General features: G+C 31.9%; 1 protein-coding gene across 8 annotated transcripts; it reads right to left on the bottom strand.

Annotated features, from left to right (window-relative positions):
- Nucleotides 1-3,473: 3,473 nt before the first annotated feature.
- LOC148624193 (uncharacterized) lies at nt 3,474-16,797 on the bottom strand. Of its 8 annotated transcripts, none has more exons than XM_088566724.1 (9): nt 16,492-16,759; nt 16,178-16,242; nt 14,147-14,255; nt 13,205-13,248; nt 11,400-11,435; nt 10,175-10,277; nt 8,816-9,501; nt 8,090-8,142; nt 3,474-6,715 (listed from the first exon to the last, which is right to left on the bottom strand). In XM_088566724.1, exons 1-7 carry the CDS (start codon nt 16,737-16,739, stop codon nt 9,408-9,410), a joined length of 699 nt encoding a protein of 232 aa, XP_088422850.1. In that variant the 5' UTR covers nt 16,740-16,759; the 3' UTR covers nt 3,474-6,715; nt 8,090-8,142; nt 8,816-9,407. The 8 variants fall into 8 exon arrangements, with proteins under 8 accessions (XP_088422850.1, XP_088422857.1, XP_088422849.1 ...); XM_088566726.1 differs by having other exon boundaries at nt 6,628-6,932; XM_088566731.1 differs by having other exon boundaries at nt 8,090-9,501; nt 11,400-11,460; nt 16,492-16,797.
- Between the last annotated feature and the right edge of the window lie 929 nt (nt 16,798-17,726).

The following is a 17,726-nucleotide window of genomic DNA, read 5'->3' as shown; positions in this document are numbered from 1 at the left end:
CAAGTACGCAATGCAGTTAGCATTTTCCAAAATCATATCCTGGATGTTTTTAATACAGGTAACAGTATGTTTTCTATTGTTATTCTCCTTCTTCTTCTCACTTACTTTTTTTTAGATTTTGTTGTGGTGGCGATTATTTAACACACGTAAAATATTATTTTTAGATCTGCAGACCTGGCTCTTATGGCTCACATGTTCACCCCCACCCCATTTTTATAAAAATGGCAGGTAGTGATCTCGTGTGCTTTAGAGGAGCCATAGGTCTCTTTAACAACAGGAAAATAATTTATGTACATTGGGTACCCTCAAATTTATCATACAACAGTATATTTGTGACAAAATTACAGTGCACGTTCCTCACAATTGCTCATTTACTTTTGTTACTTTGTATGTATGATTTTAGTTACTTTATTCTTTGTTGTGTATGTCTGTTTTCCATGTCTGGTCTTTGTCCCTGGATTACATTCTTTTGATTACCGCTATAACCTTGGTTCCCTTGATTACTCTTTTAAAAATATTTATAACCATCTTCATCAAAACAAGTTGATTTGTAGTTATCAATCTGGGTTTGCGCTCAAACATTCCACCAGTTGTTGGAAATGTATAACTGCATTTTTAATTCTTTAGAGAAAAAAAGATACTGCTGCTTTATGTTCTGTGATTTTTCAAAAGCTTTCGACAAAGTATGACACTAAGGATTAATGTATAAATTAAAATCTTATGGAATTCGAGGAGATATTCTGAAATGGTTACAAAGCTATCTGAGTGATAGGAAACAAAAAGTCGTTCTAAATTCATCAGTCTCCTCAGAAAACAATCTCACATTTGGTGTGCCTCAAGGTGCAGTACATGGACATCTCTTATTTGTTGTTTTCATTAACGATATAGCTGAAAATCTTACCTCTTTATGCAGACGTTTTGCAGATGACACATCATTGAACTAGATAAATATATAAGATAAATATAGTTTTTCTATAATGTTACGATTCAGGTGAATTTTTAATGCCAATGTGTTGATGATGATTTTTGATTGGAATTTCAACTGCATTTAAAGACAAAATAAACATCGGTATTTCGATATTTGAGAATAACATGATCTCAGTTTTTTCCACATTAAAAGTCATGAGCTAAGGTTTTGCTTATTTATCCAACTCTTTCAAATCACGACTAATGACCGTTACAAAAATTGAAAACATCTATAAATGAGTAAAATGGGAGTCACTAGAAGAACGTTGAAAACGTAGAAAATTACAAATGCTCTATAATATCGAACAAAAGCATTCCCCTGAGTATTTGTGTAATCTTGTTCCACCTAAGGTACAATCTATTTCCAAGTATCCATTGCGAATCGGGGAGGACATTTTTTTGCCGTATTGTCTGTTACAAGGGAATCCTTCTTTCTAACTACTATTAAGGAATGGAAAAATCTCGACATTACAATAAGAAAGTTTGATTCAGTATCTAAATTAAAGTCGGTTTTAACTGAGAATAAGGACCGATCCATTATACCAAGTTATTTTTCATACGGGCCTAGAAAGCTAAATATACTGATAACCCAACTAAGATATTCTGTATCTTCTCTGAATTATGATCTGCACAGAGTAAATATCATCACAGACCCGCTACGTAGATGTGGTACTAACATGGAAGATGTTGACTATTACCTCTTTCATTATCCTTTATATATAGTCCAAAGACAAACTTTGTTTAATAATTTAAGGTGGCTCTGTAATACTTATCCAGTTAATGCAAACATTTTACTATCTGGAAAAATAATCAAGGGAACCAATGTTATAGCGGTAATCAAAAGAATGTAATCGAGGGACAAAGACCAGACATGGAAAACAGACATACACAAAAAAGAACATAAAATAACTAAAATCATACATACAAAGTAACAAAAGTAAATGAGCAACTCGGAGCATGGACCAGGTGCACCGGTAGGGTAAGCGTCCTCGTCTTTTCTAGAAACACCCGCCGAGTTGCTCATAAAAAGTCAAGTCCGGGGTAGACAAACGCGGAAAGGAAAACTATGTCGCAGTGTTGACCCAGTTTAATTTTGGAGAACTTAAAATTAAAAAAGTTGAAATTTTGTGGATATGTTGATTAAATGTAGTTAAACAATTATGCATAAACAGATGGAATGAGTGTAATTTAAATGAAGAAAGGTATCCGGAACGTTTCAGTCCCCAGGTTCTCTCCTCAGGATCAGCTGTCTGGTTTTCAAAATATCTAATTTTGCACAAACTTAAAAAACTGCAGTTGCAAGAAAATTAATCGAAAAAGGTGATCTAATTTTTACTTATTTTCCGTCTCCTCAATGCATGCTTACCTTCTGTGGTAGTTACTAAGTGCCTGATATTTTATAAAACATAGTATTTGGCTTTTAGTTTTGGAAGGGCACCCCTGACTTGTACTACTTGTTCCTCAGTACGTTACTAACGCTACTGGTTTTAATAACAATATTCATTAATGCACTTACACATTACTTGAACCCACACACAAGCAGGATAAGAAAATATGTGTTTTAAAAAAAATGAAAAATAGCTTTTCAACAATATGAAGCTTAGTTTTTAGAATTGATCTAACTGTATAGTACTACCCTATGTGTAATGCCTTTATAATTAACCGAATTTGATTAATTTAATTTACCGTGGCTGTTGTCTCATAGAAGTCCGCACTTTTTTAAGCCTAAAGACAACATTAGGACACTGACATTAGGAAGTACAACAGACATGTTCTAAACTGATATATAGCAAGTAATAGCTAATTTAACCATTAGCGTTTATTTTTATATGTTTTTGTTCATCATTTAAGAAATGACGGCATTTTTTTTCTCTGTGAGTTTTGCTAAGTAACAACCAGCGTAAGTGAACAATTCAAACTATCAACATAGTTGGTTCTTGCTGACAAGTTAGTTCAGTTTTTTTTTTTAAAAAAAAAGCTTCTTATGTCGCCATTGCTGTTTAAATTTAGAATACTGTTGGGTAGAAATAGTGTATTAATGACTCCACTGTTACATGTAGTGTTTTTCTTGTCAAACATGTCACCTTTAGTTCTGTGTTGAATTTTAAATCACACATTGATAACATATATATTCTACATATATTTCCTGGTACACACCAAAACAAACCTTTAAACCCACATAATTAATCAAATACGGACACTTAGGCACTTAGATGTCTTTGTAACACTTATGCCTTTTCGATGTTCCTAACAGGAAAAGTCCAATAGAAAAACGACTAATTTCTTTCAAGTACGGTATCAATAATTATACATGTATGTCAAACGCTTTTGCGTGTATTAGTATAGTAAATAAAAATACACGCTGCTGTTTTGCGGTTGATAATTTAAAGTATGATTGTCATTTTCTTTGTTGGTCATTTGAGCACCATGCTTGACCTTTCGCTGCCGTTAGAACACCAAGAACAAAGTATTATTATCACAAAGTGAATATGGACCATATAAAAAAATAAAGAGAAACAGCACTTTATTGTATTTGTAATATTTAGTATGGTTTTCATAATTTGTCACCTTAGAAATAACAGTATAGCATGTTAGATTAACACTTTTAATATGATATAAATTGAACGTTATTAATTTGTGACAGATTATAAATCATTTTGTTTTATTTGTAAAATGAATCAAGATGAAACTAAGCTTAAATAACTAAATTTAATTAATCTACCATTAAATTCGTTTATTGCATTAGCACAATTTGTAATCGTTTATATGTTATCATTTAGTTGAAATTTAAAACCCAAAGCAACATTTAAAAGAATTTAAAACCGTATAAGAAATTGCGCGCTTTTAAGTCCGTGCAAAGGCATATACTTTTCCCGCTTTCAAAGGAATTATATTTATAAAGGAATGTTATTAGTTCATCATTCTCAGTTTGATATTTGAAGGAATACAATCAAAATCCCTCCCACCAAAACCCTTTATTTCAATACCCTTTTCTGCTGTTTGGTTTCTTTTTCAGATAGAACAGTATCATCAGTATAACCACAAAGCGTAATGACTTACCATAGAATGTGTCTAGTAAAAAGATCGTGTGTTGGCGGAATTTATCAATCGTCTTACTGATAGCCCGGTGGTGACTTGACAAACTATATAATGGTTGCCCGTCGTTGAACATCAAAATATTTATTTCATTCCTGCGTCAACATACAATTTGACATGTTGATTTGGTTGAATTCATTAAAGTCATGACAATTTCGTCAAAAGCAATAGTTGAGTTACTTATTTAATATAAGCTTAATTAAAGTCAATCGAATTGTTTTATTAGGTCATACAATGTCTCAGTTGATCATATTTCAAGAAATTTAAATGGGCAATTCTGTATTTTAGGTAATAGATTAGCTTAATATATTCAATAATGATATCTATAAAGTGTAGTGATGATTATGTAAGAGGTACTTATAAGGCTATCTAAATGATCATGTTAATTTGAATACTGTTACAAAATTTGTTTTGATATACAATATGGATCAGATTTGATACTGCGGACTTCCGTTGTATCGTTGTAATAAGTAATCATTTGGCCGAAGTCATTATATTATTTAAAAACTACTTTAAAGATCTCTGCCTCTCGAGTAACAGATAATCCAAACGAACATTTTACAAACAACATTGACCAAAACAGATTGGTTAGATAACGCATGTTTATGTTCATACACCCTTATAGTATGACATCGAAAAATGCTGAATCAGTGAAAACTGGGCGTTTAGTGTCATTCATATTTACAAATATGTATACAGAAGTTATGGCCATGACGACTCTAGAAATCTAAGAACAACGAGAAATTTAACAATATGATTGTAGAGAGAACTGTAAGGTGTACACAATTGTCATATTCCTGGAATACTTCAAATGAATAATTATACATAATTCAATAGAAAAAAGTTGTATATTTTGAATTCCAAAGTACGGTCTTGTTATTTCATTTTGTGAACTATAGCCCTGGTATCAATACAAATTACATGTGTTTATTCAAGTAACAATATCCTCTCTCATTCAAATCATGCTTTCACAAATTGATATTTTGAAAGTTATCAACGGATTTCCGGAGCAAAACGGGAAATATTAGAATTCTAAATATATTGTACAATATTTCACCATGTTCATGATAAATTGATTAAATGATTCACAAATGAACGATCATATGTTTTTTAGCCGGGCTGGGTTGAATTTTGAAATATAAAGGCAAAATTCATTTTTGTCTTAAATTAAAGTAGAAAAGCCCGGAAGGAAAAACATAAAACATGAGGAACTCTTTGTCTGGATATATTATTGTAAAGATATTAAAAATATTAATGAAAAGAAATGATAAAAAAATACATTGTTTAAAAAAGCAGGACATACATTTTCTGAAAATAACAAGGAAAGAGAGGAAATTTCATCCTTGACCCCAATAAAAATTAAATGGGTGCGCCCAAATCTCACATTTTCGGAACACCAACAATTAAGAAAGAACAAATTTATGCTAAAAAGTTCTCTTCAATTTCAAACATGATACAATAAGAAAACAAAAACGATATGGCAACAAATACCAATCTAACTACTTGTATGCGTTGTGTTCTGTTAAACAAGATCTAGCGAAATAATCCTGAAAGGCAGCAAACGTCTTTTTAACATTTTCTGTGTAGGCTTTCAGCTTCAATTCACTATTTTACAAACCGTTAGCCCTATATAAATTCTAAATATACTGTACAATATCCCCCAACTGTTTGAAAAGAAGTTCACGAGAATTCGATTAAACAAATCGCAATAGAACTGATATTTGTTTTTCATAGCTTGTTAGAATGAAGTCTGGAATACAATGGCAGGATACATATTTTATGAAAAAGATACAGGACAGACCAGAATATAAGAAATAAAAAGACAGACTATTATCGTCGAAAAATATCATTATTTAGATGTTTTGAAATAATCCCCCTAATATTTTTGTTTTGAAAACGACAGGACTAAAATATTTCTCAAAATAAAATGAAGTAATACAAACTTTCGTAATAGCTCCTGAAAATCAAATGGCTATTTCCTAATTCACATTTACACAACTCCAACAATTTGACAAAAAAAACATACACAAGCAACTTCTATACAACTGCAAACCAATTAAAAAAGAAAATAAAAAAAAAAGATCGTGTAACAAATACCAATCTAAATACTGTTATGCATTTTGTAACATTAAACAAGATTTCGCGAACTAATTCTGATAGGCAGCACATGTCTCTCAATTTGTTTGTGTCTATTTTCCCCAGCTTTAACCCCCCATTATTAACTACTCACTCTATACCAAGAAAAAAAAAGAAAATGGTAACAATCTTAATTCTAATATGTATATTTATTCCCTTTCCACATCACAATTTCCCCGATCTAAAGTCACTCATCCTGAAAGGTAGCAAAAGTTGTGTGTGTAGTTTTCCCTAGCCTTCAGTACAACTGGACTTCAAACTGCTCCCTCTCTAGTAATGTGATTGTAAGTGTAACTACCAGTGTTGTACAGGTTTGATGTATTATATTTGTTGTCATGTGGTAAGGTTGTAGTGACAAGCTGGGACTCCCTGATTGAAGTATACTGATCCTGTTCCTCTGCGCAGTTGTCAGTGTCAAATTCATACTCCTCATCAGTTTCTCCTGACTGTAAGGTTGCTTTCTTGTTGTATGTACCGTAGATTTTTGTCTTTCTCTGGTAGGATTCGTCTTTGTTCTCTGTTTTAAGATATTGTTTTATTGTGAAAGACTTCAATGTTGTACTAACTCTACAAACGTTACACAGTTCAAATGTATGATTTTGAAAAAAAAATCTGTTTTTTTTTCATAAAAGTTTCATTATACGCATGTGTAAATAAAGAACATTTTGTATTACCTAAAACTAGTTTATGCAAAAATTTAACTTCCTTCTAGCATGTTGGTACACAGATGATTTCTAGAATTTAAATGAATATTACATTTTAATCCAACACTTTAATTAATTACTAATTCAAAATATCATAGAACAGTTATAATATATAAATGCTCCTTATTTGAAGTATGAGAACCTTATTCCGATAACTAACTTCAAAGAAGGCTCAAAGGAAACCATGATACATTTGGTTATACAATTAAAATAGTAGATATAAAACGGCATAACCAAAGACTATGTATCATTCTGTATAGCATGTCAATACTACGCAAATGGAAACCTCAAAATCACTGGATAAAGAATAGCAAGTGCACAATGGCATTATCAAAATTCATTCTCTTACAGTTTTATTGAAATAAAGTAGCAGGTTTTAAAAGAGTTGTAAATTTAAAATACCTTTGTCATCTAGTCGAAAGCAATCGCAAAATCATCCAAAACAAAAACAAGTTTAATCTAACATTAATCTAATCTTAGTTGAATCAATAATAATAATAATAATAATAACCCCCCCAAAAATATACACGATAGACAAAGTGGACAGAGGACGCTTACCCTACCGATGCACCTGGCCATGCTCATAGTTTTTATTGGAGTCTGAGTGGTTCATTTGCTTTTGTTACTTTGTATGTATGATTTTAATTACTTTATGTTCTTCGTTGTGTATGTCTGTTTTCCATGTCTGGTCTTTGTCACTGGATTACATTTTTTTTTATTACTGCTATAACCTTGCTTCCCTTGATTACTCTTTAACCTCATCATCATTCCCTGAAAATTTGTCCATCTACTTTGGAGGAGTTATGCAGTTGATGTATGAGTTTTTGCATTCGTTTTTTATATATCTAATCTATCATATCTTAATCAATCAATATATTTCTCGAAGTTTTTATTTTTAATATTTTCATTTCCGATTTAAAAATATTATCTTTGTTCGAAAGATTTAGAAAAGAACGACAGTATTATGACTATATAAACCTACAATCAACTATTGCTAAATACAATGCTATCACGACAGAAGCATTAGGTACACATATATTTTTCCTTTTGTCGTTTAAATTTGTTTGTTTTACTTTCTTATTTAAAATAAAATTAGGACATATAGTCCCTTAAAATCTGGAAAAATGTTTGACGCAACTTGTTACTAAGTCAATATGCATTCAATCTAAATGAAGTAAAAGACTTACTCTGAGCGATTTCTTTTATTTCACCTGTTTTTTTCTCAATTTGTGCCTTGAATCTACAAGAAATGTCCATAAATTTGTAATGCTTACAACATTTCTAAAAAAAAATGATGTGTAAATAATCTCTGATGTTATTTTGAAAACATCTGATTGGGCTTCAGTTTTGATGTTCCAAAATTAATGATAGTCTAATGATACAAACAAACAACTTTCATTTCATTTCAAAGAAAATTACACTCTGCCAATTATTACATTGATTCTTATTTATCACTGAAAATGTACGGTTCTTCCATAAGTAATGTGTAGGAGTTTTCTCAGACATTTTTTTTAATCTTAACAGTATATGAAAACAAAACTCGTTCAAGGAAAACACAATGTTCATTGTAAAAATAAGGACCGTGTTTATATGATTTGCATAAAAGTAAGGAGCACAGAATCAAACAAATCACGATTTGTATTTGCACTTATGCTTTAGATTATTCATAAATGTGTAAATTTTGACAATTTGATACCTGATTATAAACGTAAATAGTATGGTACACAGAAGATTTATATTACTTTAAGGATTTGTGTATCACGAAAAACGGTCAGTTACTTAAGTACATACACCAATCAAATAAAGTTCATTTATTATTTTACAAAACGAAACAATTATTTTACCAAAAAGGCTATTTTGCATAAGCTTTTTTAGCCTATATTATAAAAAAAATATTTTTATTTTCGGTTAACCTCTTTGAAATAACTATAACTATGGCAATTAAGAAACACAACAGCGCCACTGAAATACTGAGATACATCATCAACTTTGTTTGGTATGTTTTGACATCTTCATCTGTAAAGAATTCGACAACATTAATAATAATGATAAAAGTTAATAACAAAATAATAGAACAAAATCAAAAAAAATAAAAAAATAAAATAAAAACAATCAAACAAATAAATAAAAAACAACAAACAAAAAAAAGCAAACAAAAAAAACAAATAAAAAACAAACAAAACCCACACAAAAATACAGGAATATTAGTGCAGTGAAACAACCGCAAAAGTTAAGACACGCCTTCTTAAAAATGTTACAAGGCAAGTAAGTAGAAAGTCTTTTTTTAACCACTGCTTTAAATTAAGGACATATTTTCCTCTTTTCTCGCCAATTTTACAAGAGCGCGGTGTAAGAAAAGATAAAGAATGTATTGAATGTCCTATTTGTCATGAAATGTAATTTAACTTGACTCTCTGTGTAATATGTTGATGGAATTGTCAGTATCTACTTTCATGTTTTCGGTATCGACGATACTCATATAATGTTGCCATTTTACTTACCATTTTACTTACAATGCGCGTAAAAAAATGAAGTAAAAGACTTACTCTGAGCGATTTCTTTTATTTCACCTGTTTTTTTCTCAATTTGTGCCTTGAATCTACAAGAAATGTCCATAAATTTGTAATGCTTACAACATTTCTAAAAAAAAATGATGTGTAAATAATCTCTGATGTTATTTTGAAAACATCTGATTGGGCTTCAGTTTTGATGTTCCAAAATTAATGATAGTCTAATGATACAAACAAACAACTTTCATTTCATTTCAAAGAAAATTACACTCTGCCAATTATTACATTGATTCTTATTTATCACTGAAAATGTACGGTTCTTCCATAAGTAATGTGTAGGAGTTTTCTCAGACATTTTTTTTAATCTTAACAGTATATGAAAACAAAACTCGTTCAAGGAAAACACAATGTTCATTGTAAAAATAAGGACCGTGTTTATATGATTTGCATAAAAGTAAGGAGCACAGAATCAAACAAATCACGATTTGTATTTGCACTTATGCTTTAGATTATTCATAAATGTGTAAATTTTGACAATTTGATACCTGATTATAAACGTAAATAGTATGGTACACAGAAGATTTATATTACTTTAAGGATTTGTGTATCACGAAAAACGGTCAGTTACTTAAGTACATACACCAATCAAATAAAGTTCATTTATTATTTTACAAAACGAAACAATTATTTTACCAAAAAGGCTATTTTGCATAAGCTTTTTTAGCCTATATTATAAAAAAAATATTTTTATTTTCGGTTAACCTCTTTGAAATAACTATAACTATGGCAATTAAGAAACACAACAGCGCCACTGAAATACTGAGATACATCATCAACTTTGTTTGGTATGTTTTGACATCTTCATCTGTAAAGAATTCGACAACATTAATAATAATGATAAAAGTTAATAACAAAATAATAGAACAAAATCAAAAAAAATAAAAAAATAAAATAAAAACAATCAAACAAATAAATAAAAAACAACAAACAAAAAAAAGCAAACAAAAAAAACAAATAAAAAACAAACAAAACCCACACAAAAATACAGGAATATTAGTGCAGTGAAACAACCGCAAAAGTTAAGACACGCCTTCTTAAAAATGTTACAAGGCAAGTAAGTAGAAAGTCTTTTTTTAACCACTGCTTTAAATTAAGGACATATTTTCCTCTTTTCTCGCCAATTTTACAAGAGCGCGGTGTAAGAAAAGATAAAGAATGTATTGAATGTCCTATTTGTCATGAAATGTAATTTAACTTGACTCTCTGTGTAATATGTTGATGGAATTGTCAGTATCTACTTTCATGTTTTCGGTATCGACGATACTCATATAATGTTGCCATTTTACTTACAATGCGCGTATTAGTTCCACTAACATTGGTGTCTCTTTTACAATGACGTTAAATTATTACGACGTCGTTTCCCTTGCACTATATGATGCTCAGTGGTTTGATTAGTGAATTGAAGATGGAAGTCATTTTTCGGATAAACACTATTGTAAAATTAAGATTAAAGTCAAGACTTGACAATTTCAGTATATCGAATTACTCGAAGTTTCATAACTCAGAATATAAGAAGCCAACGTAAGAAGAACATGCAACTTATATTTAGTTGATGTATCAATCAATCTATTGTATTTGGGTGTGTGGTTTGCTCTTTAAGGGTTTGAAAACAGTTATCGGATATCATGATGCACGTGTTATATTATTATTATTATTCTGATTAAGTTCTCTGTTTGGACAACTTGTCTAGTCTCATATGTCATGATAACTTAATTATTACATAGTATAGTTAAAGAACAACATACTGATAAAACGTACCGATATTCAAAGAGTGGTTTTCTTAAAAGCACATCTAGTAAGACGAAGAATTGTGTGTATTAATTACATGTATAATCCATCTACCATCGAGAAACACTTTGAAACTTAAAAATGAAGGATTCCAAAAACCCTAGATTATTCAAACAGAAGTGGCTTTAGAATAACTTACTGTTTTCTCCGTCACTGCTATCAGGACTCGTTTCTTCTGTAATTTGTTTTGTAATATATATCTATAATTCATATCCATTTTGTTCTAATTGAATATATAAACATTCCCGCTATAATTCAATGCTCTTACAGTAAAAGTATATACGATATAATGAATTAAAAGCAAGATATGAAAATCAAATTTCATTCCGTATCGTCAACTTTCCTTTCATCTTTGGCAACATCCTTTCAGTACCTACATATGGAGTTTTCTTATCAAAACTTATACGTTATGCCAGAGCTTGTGATTAATACGCAGACTTTTGTATCATGCTAGATTTCTAACAAATAGGCTTCTGGAACCAGGTTATGTTGCTACCAGATTGAAGAAATCACTACAGTCGTCATCATGTACTCGTGGATCGTGACGGTATATCCATCTGCACAATGAAAACTGATTTGTACAATGTGTCATAATTTTCCTTTCCCCTTTCGTCTACCCTGGACTTGACATTTTATGAGCAACTCGGCGGGTGTTTCTAGCAAAGCTGATGACGCTTATCCTAACGGTGCACCTGGTCCATGCTCCCAATTTTTAGTGGAGTCCGAGTTGCTCATTTATTTTTGTTACTTCGTATGTATTATTTTAATTTCTTTGTATTCTTTGTGGTGATGGTGTTTTCCATGTCTTGTCTTTGTCCCTGGATTACATTCTTTTGATTTTCGCTAGAATCTTAGTTCCCTTAATTATAAGCAAGCTATATACTATAGCGGCCCATGAAGAGAAGTTAAAATGGTGGATCCAGAACGATGCTGGAATACCAACCTAGAGAGGGAAGAGCCGCACGAAGTATTTGCAACTGGAAAAGGGAAGTGAAGGCAAATCATCTTCCCTGGAAATATGAGATTGAACGCCTGGAGGGGAATATCGAGGAGTTATAAAGCCTAATAATTATTATGGCTAACCCACCGAGGCCCACGATTTCCAGAAACTCAGCCACAATATCTAAGGCGATTAGTGATTTCACTGCCAGCAGGACAGGAATGCCACTGTAATAGGGAATATTCCAATAGGAGGCCTGGTTCCCCAAAGCCGAAGAGCGTTAATTTATCCGAAAAGCAAAGAAACAGCAATGGGACGGTTCACGAGACCTGAGCCAGTTTCTCCAGGAAGAGCCAAAGCCCAACAAGGCAGTCCCCGACATAAGTTAGAAAAGGCCAACTCATTGCACAGCCAGAGGCTCCTCCAATAGCTGAGGCAGGCTTGTCAGGTCAAACCACTCGTCATCACAGTCCTTTACACAAAAACAAAAAGGTGTGCGGGTGACCCGCTTAATCAGTCCTGAAGTAGTTGGCAGCTCAGTTCTGTTCAACTATAGATAACGAAGGACCTAAGCATTCAACCAACCTCATGCCAGATATTTCAGATCAGAAAGCCCAGGTAGCTATGCATTATCACATGACCCCAACGGGGTCACAGAAATAGTTAATTGGGACCCACCTAGTACCACCTCAATTCTAGAAAAAGGTTTTGAGTCTTATTTGTCAGTGAGTTAGATGAACTGTTTCTGGTTAACTGCCAACCAAAACTTTTATCAGTACAATAATTTCTCGAAAAGATCCATCATTTTCATATTTTTTCCATAAGTGAAATATCCTCATAATCAACGGAGGCATCGGCGGTCAGAGTAAGGTTGCTCAATGTTTATGCAGGCCAGTATAAAAGGTTTATATTCAGGAGTTGTCAACCATAAACCTCACTGTATCTACTTTTTATTTAAACAACTTGTATATTTCATTTGATATGAATAATTTTAATTAACTGACCTGTCGTGACCTGATTTTCCACACATCCCTCGACGTTGTCGCACCTAAATACAAAAGTTTTTTTTTTCTTTAAATATGATATTCAAATAACACGCTAACTGATTAGCAAAATAATTTTGAAAACCGAAATTCAAAATATATGTATAATTTCTGATTTTTATGTGTTGAATCAATGCTTATATAAGGACTATTAAAATAAAGGATATATTATCAGCTAAAGGCTTTTCTTTGGCTTTTAATGTTCCGCTAATGGGACCAATATCCGCAAAAATACCGAACAGTAAAAAATTAGGAGGGCAATTCAGAAACATCAAATTCCAAGTTCGCAGCCTTAGCGTTAAAACAAAGAAACAAAGGCAATCTACATACACAAAAAACTAACAGAATAAAAACAATACACATAAAACTGAAGATAAGAAAAAAAGGAAAACAAGACATTACACAAAAAACTTGAATATGAACTCTCACAAAAACTGGGGGTCACCTCCGATGCTCCGGAAATATAAACATGTCTTGCCACAAGCGTCATCCGTCATTTTGCAAGTCAGAAAAATTCGTTATAATCTGGCTACAATAAGGTAGCTTCCCCATCACACTTTTTCAAGGCGAAGATGCAACATGGAGACCCATTAAAGACATCCTAGCAACTAAAGCCTCGATTCACGCCTTGGTGTTGTCAGGTAATTTAACAATGTTACATGGCGTGAATAATATTGAATTCATCCAAATCAGTCTAAGATAAAAACAATTAATCTTTGAACGGCGAATGGTCCATCTATAACTTGAAAATAAATCATGCCAAAGTTAAAAGACCAAACAATATTGAGCTTATTTTTAAGATTTTTAAAGTAACTGAAACGTATATCTGTCTAATCTATGTGGTTGAGACGAAACAATCGAACCAAAAAAAGAAAACAAAATGAGAAAGATTTCCTTACTTACCTTTGGTCTGATTCACATATGCATTTTTTTGAACACATTGGTCCATAGAAATTTGCTTGGCATGTCGTACAATTTCCTCCTTGCAGCGAATAGGTTCCCTTTTTACATTCTACAAAATACGCCATTCATTTTTTTTCTTTGATTTCAATGAAGAGTTCACAAGATCCCCGACCAACAGTATTGGCATATTATATTTCTATTAAATGTACAACATGTCTTAATCAAGTTTGGATGTATAAGTATATATACTTTTATTATTATATGTTAATAAATATGTAATTTCATATCGGCCCTTTTATAGGTTTGAGGTCTGTCATATTGGTCGAGGCGGTCGTATTGGTCCCGAGGCATCGCGGAGGGCCAATACGGCTGTCGAGGCCAATATGATTGACCGAAATCTATGACAGGGCCGATATGAAATTACATATTTATTGACAATTTTATTAACCAACTCAACTAGATGACTTATAGAACAGTTGTTTTATGTATTACCACGAACATGTAGGTTTATTTGCATTAATCAGTCATAAATATCATTTTTGTATAAAATGGAACATTTTTTTTATGTTTCTGCATCTTAAATCTTAGTGATCAAAGTTCATGACATCCAATTCTAACTCAAAATGGCGGTGTCAAACGACCCGAAGTTATGATGACGTATTGGCCCTGGTTTGATCCATATTGGCTCTCTTTTTTTTTCATGTTGGCCCCGTATAGATGCCCGGTTTGAATTCATATCTTATTTTGAGTAGTTGGTTAATAAGCAGCCATATTTAAAAGCCAATAAAACCACAATATGAATTTCACATTAAACTTTCAAGAATATAATCATCACAATCTCTTAACTTATATTCTTAATTTATGAATGAAAAAAAAACATAAATTATTAATCAATAACTTAAAATACATTAGTAATGGACCATTTTTTTCGATCTCAACTTTCAGTTTTTAGCACAAAGCATGTGCCCTATATCAATAGTAATACAGGGACCAGGGACGGGCAAGTGCACAGTTTAGACTTCCTTTTCAGGTCAATTCATTAATAAAGGTGTCATTAAATGGGTCATTCATATAAATCCTACTTTAAGTCCTCCAACAGTCGAATTCGGCTTCGATCAACTGTAAAGGCCCTTGACCCAAAACGACTGCCTCTATCCTACATATAATACAAGTGTTATATAAAAATAGTCATTTAATAACACTATAAAACAATGTAGTGTGCTATACACAACTGTACTTGTCTATACTGTACTGAACACTTGATCTGGACTCGTTACATGCACGTCTCGACAAATCCGGATTTATTTGAATAGATCATTATAGTCCGTTGTATCCTGTATGAAAATTTAGTAAACAGCTAATTAAAAGAATATTGTTTGTTTTATTAAGTCGACATGTATAAGAAGGCAAAAAGTGTTTTTAATTAATACATTTAAGGCATAAAAGGATGGAGGTCACGTTTGATTGAAACAGTTTGATCTTGGTCTTTCTGGCCAAATAAGCAGAAAGACCAAGATCAAACTGTTTCAATCAAACGTGATATCCATTCTTTTATACGGCTGTGAAACATGGAAAATGATCAAAGGAAACAAAAAAAACTACTGAACACATTCCTACACAAATGTCTAAGTTACATATACAGGATCTACTGGCCTCAAAAGATAAGTAATGAAAATCTTAGAGAACAAGCAAAAGTGGAAATAATCAGCCAACAAATAAAGACCAGAAGATGGAAATGGTTGGGCCATGTATTGCGAATGAACAACAACTCGCACCCAAGAACTGCGTTGACATGGACACCAGAAGGACGAAGAAAAAGAGGAAGGCCAAAAGAAACCTGGAAACCAAGAGAAAGACAGTATATGGGATTAGGCACGTGGACAGAGGCAGCAAAATCAACTCAGAATCGTGAAGAATGGAGAAGACTCGTTTACAGCCCTAAATCTCCTTAAGGAGAAAAGAAATTAGTCAAAGTAAGTCAAGTCACATTTAAGGCATATCATATCTGATACTTATTTATTTACTACCTACCGATACATTCGCCTTTAACTTCGTAAAATCCTGCACAACAGACTGCCTGGTTTAAATTGTCATTGCTAACAGAATAAAAAGAAAATATTTTGAGCTGAAATAAAATCAGTATGCAAAACATATCATATATTTTTCAGCCCTTTTACAAATGTTTGTAAAAAAAGAAATTGCAAAACATTATCGCAGTAATGGTTTCTGAACTTAATATTTCTATGCTTGTCAAGTTCTACATAAAAAATTGTCTCACTTAAACGTTCAAATGTTTCACAAATCTTGAAGTATATGCATTCAAAATGCAGTAATAATGGACTTACCAATAATTGTTATCTGGACCTTCTATAGCGTGAATAACACCGATACAAATAATATAACAAAAACATAAAATCATCATGCTCATCCTTAAACAAAATGCAAAACAAATCACGTTGAACTCATCCGTCCATAAAATATAGAAAAAACATGTTGAATTGATCCTTGCAATTACTATGATCGAGAAAATAAAAGCAATACTATTATATATGGCAATATAAATATTATGCGAACACCAACAGGAAGAAATCATTAATCGACAAACAAAATGATTGCACTCGTGAATTTCCCCATTTTGAAAAAGTCGGGTGATTACTGGAATAAGTCATTTAATAATTGTTTAATTTTTTTAAAAGGTCATGCGAAATAAAAAGTTTTAGGTAGTTAACGTTTCATGAACCGTGAAGCAGTTTATAAGCAAGCGTTAATTAACTGCCCGTAGTATATAAATAACGACGGTCATTTAGGAAATAAAAACATAAGTATGTAATAAAAAGTAAAATGATGACATAGACGATCAGAATGTAGTTCATTTCTTCGTAATGAACTACAATTTGATAATGATTAAGGTGTTGTTGTTGATTCATTTACAAATATCACTAAAAAAACAGCTTTGACGACTAGTCATATTCCAACAAGGGGGATAACTGTTCGAAAATCTAATTCTCCATGGATGACAAACATTCTCCATACGACTTCGTGTTATTAACTCTGTAGACTTTATTGGAAAGCAAAAACAAAACTAAATAAATGTCAGACCACCAAACTACTTAGTCGCTTTCTAAACAGAACTGTCAATTTTATCAGAAAGTGATGGTAGGACCAGCTTAATATTTTTTGTCTAGAAATTGCGTGCGCCGATACTTTAGATGCAAGGAAATATAGTGGATGTTGTAAGTATTAAAAACTCGGGATTCGATTTCCATCCAGTTGAAGCTGAAAGTTAATGTTATAATAAATGGTAAATTTTAGGCTGAGGTCATTTCTTTCTTTTCGTCTCTCAGTAAAATATTAATGATTAGCATAAAAACTGTACCACTACTTGACTCTATTCAAGAAAAACTTGATTATTTATATTTAAACATATTTAGGATATTTGATATTGGAGGCAAGCCCCTGTGATCTAACAGGAAATAATGTAAAAAACATTATTCAAATTAGAAATGTTATGCGGTTTATGGTCCTGATTATTCAAAAATGATTATGCTTTATATACCACTTTGTACCATTCTTAATTTTC

The sequence above is a fragment of the Perna viridis genome, chromosome 2 (genome assembly GCF_037379345.1).
Source record: "Perna viridis isolate PV_CMFRI_1.1 ecotype Kerala chromosome 2, ASM3737934v1, whole genome shotgun sequence".
NCBI classification, from domain to species: Eukaryota; Metazoa; Mollusca; class Bivalvia; order Mytilida; family Mytilidae; genus Perna; species Perna viridis.
Note: the sequence above shows the minus strand (reverse complement) of the source record. Positions and strands in the feature narration are given on the sequence as shown.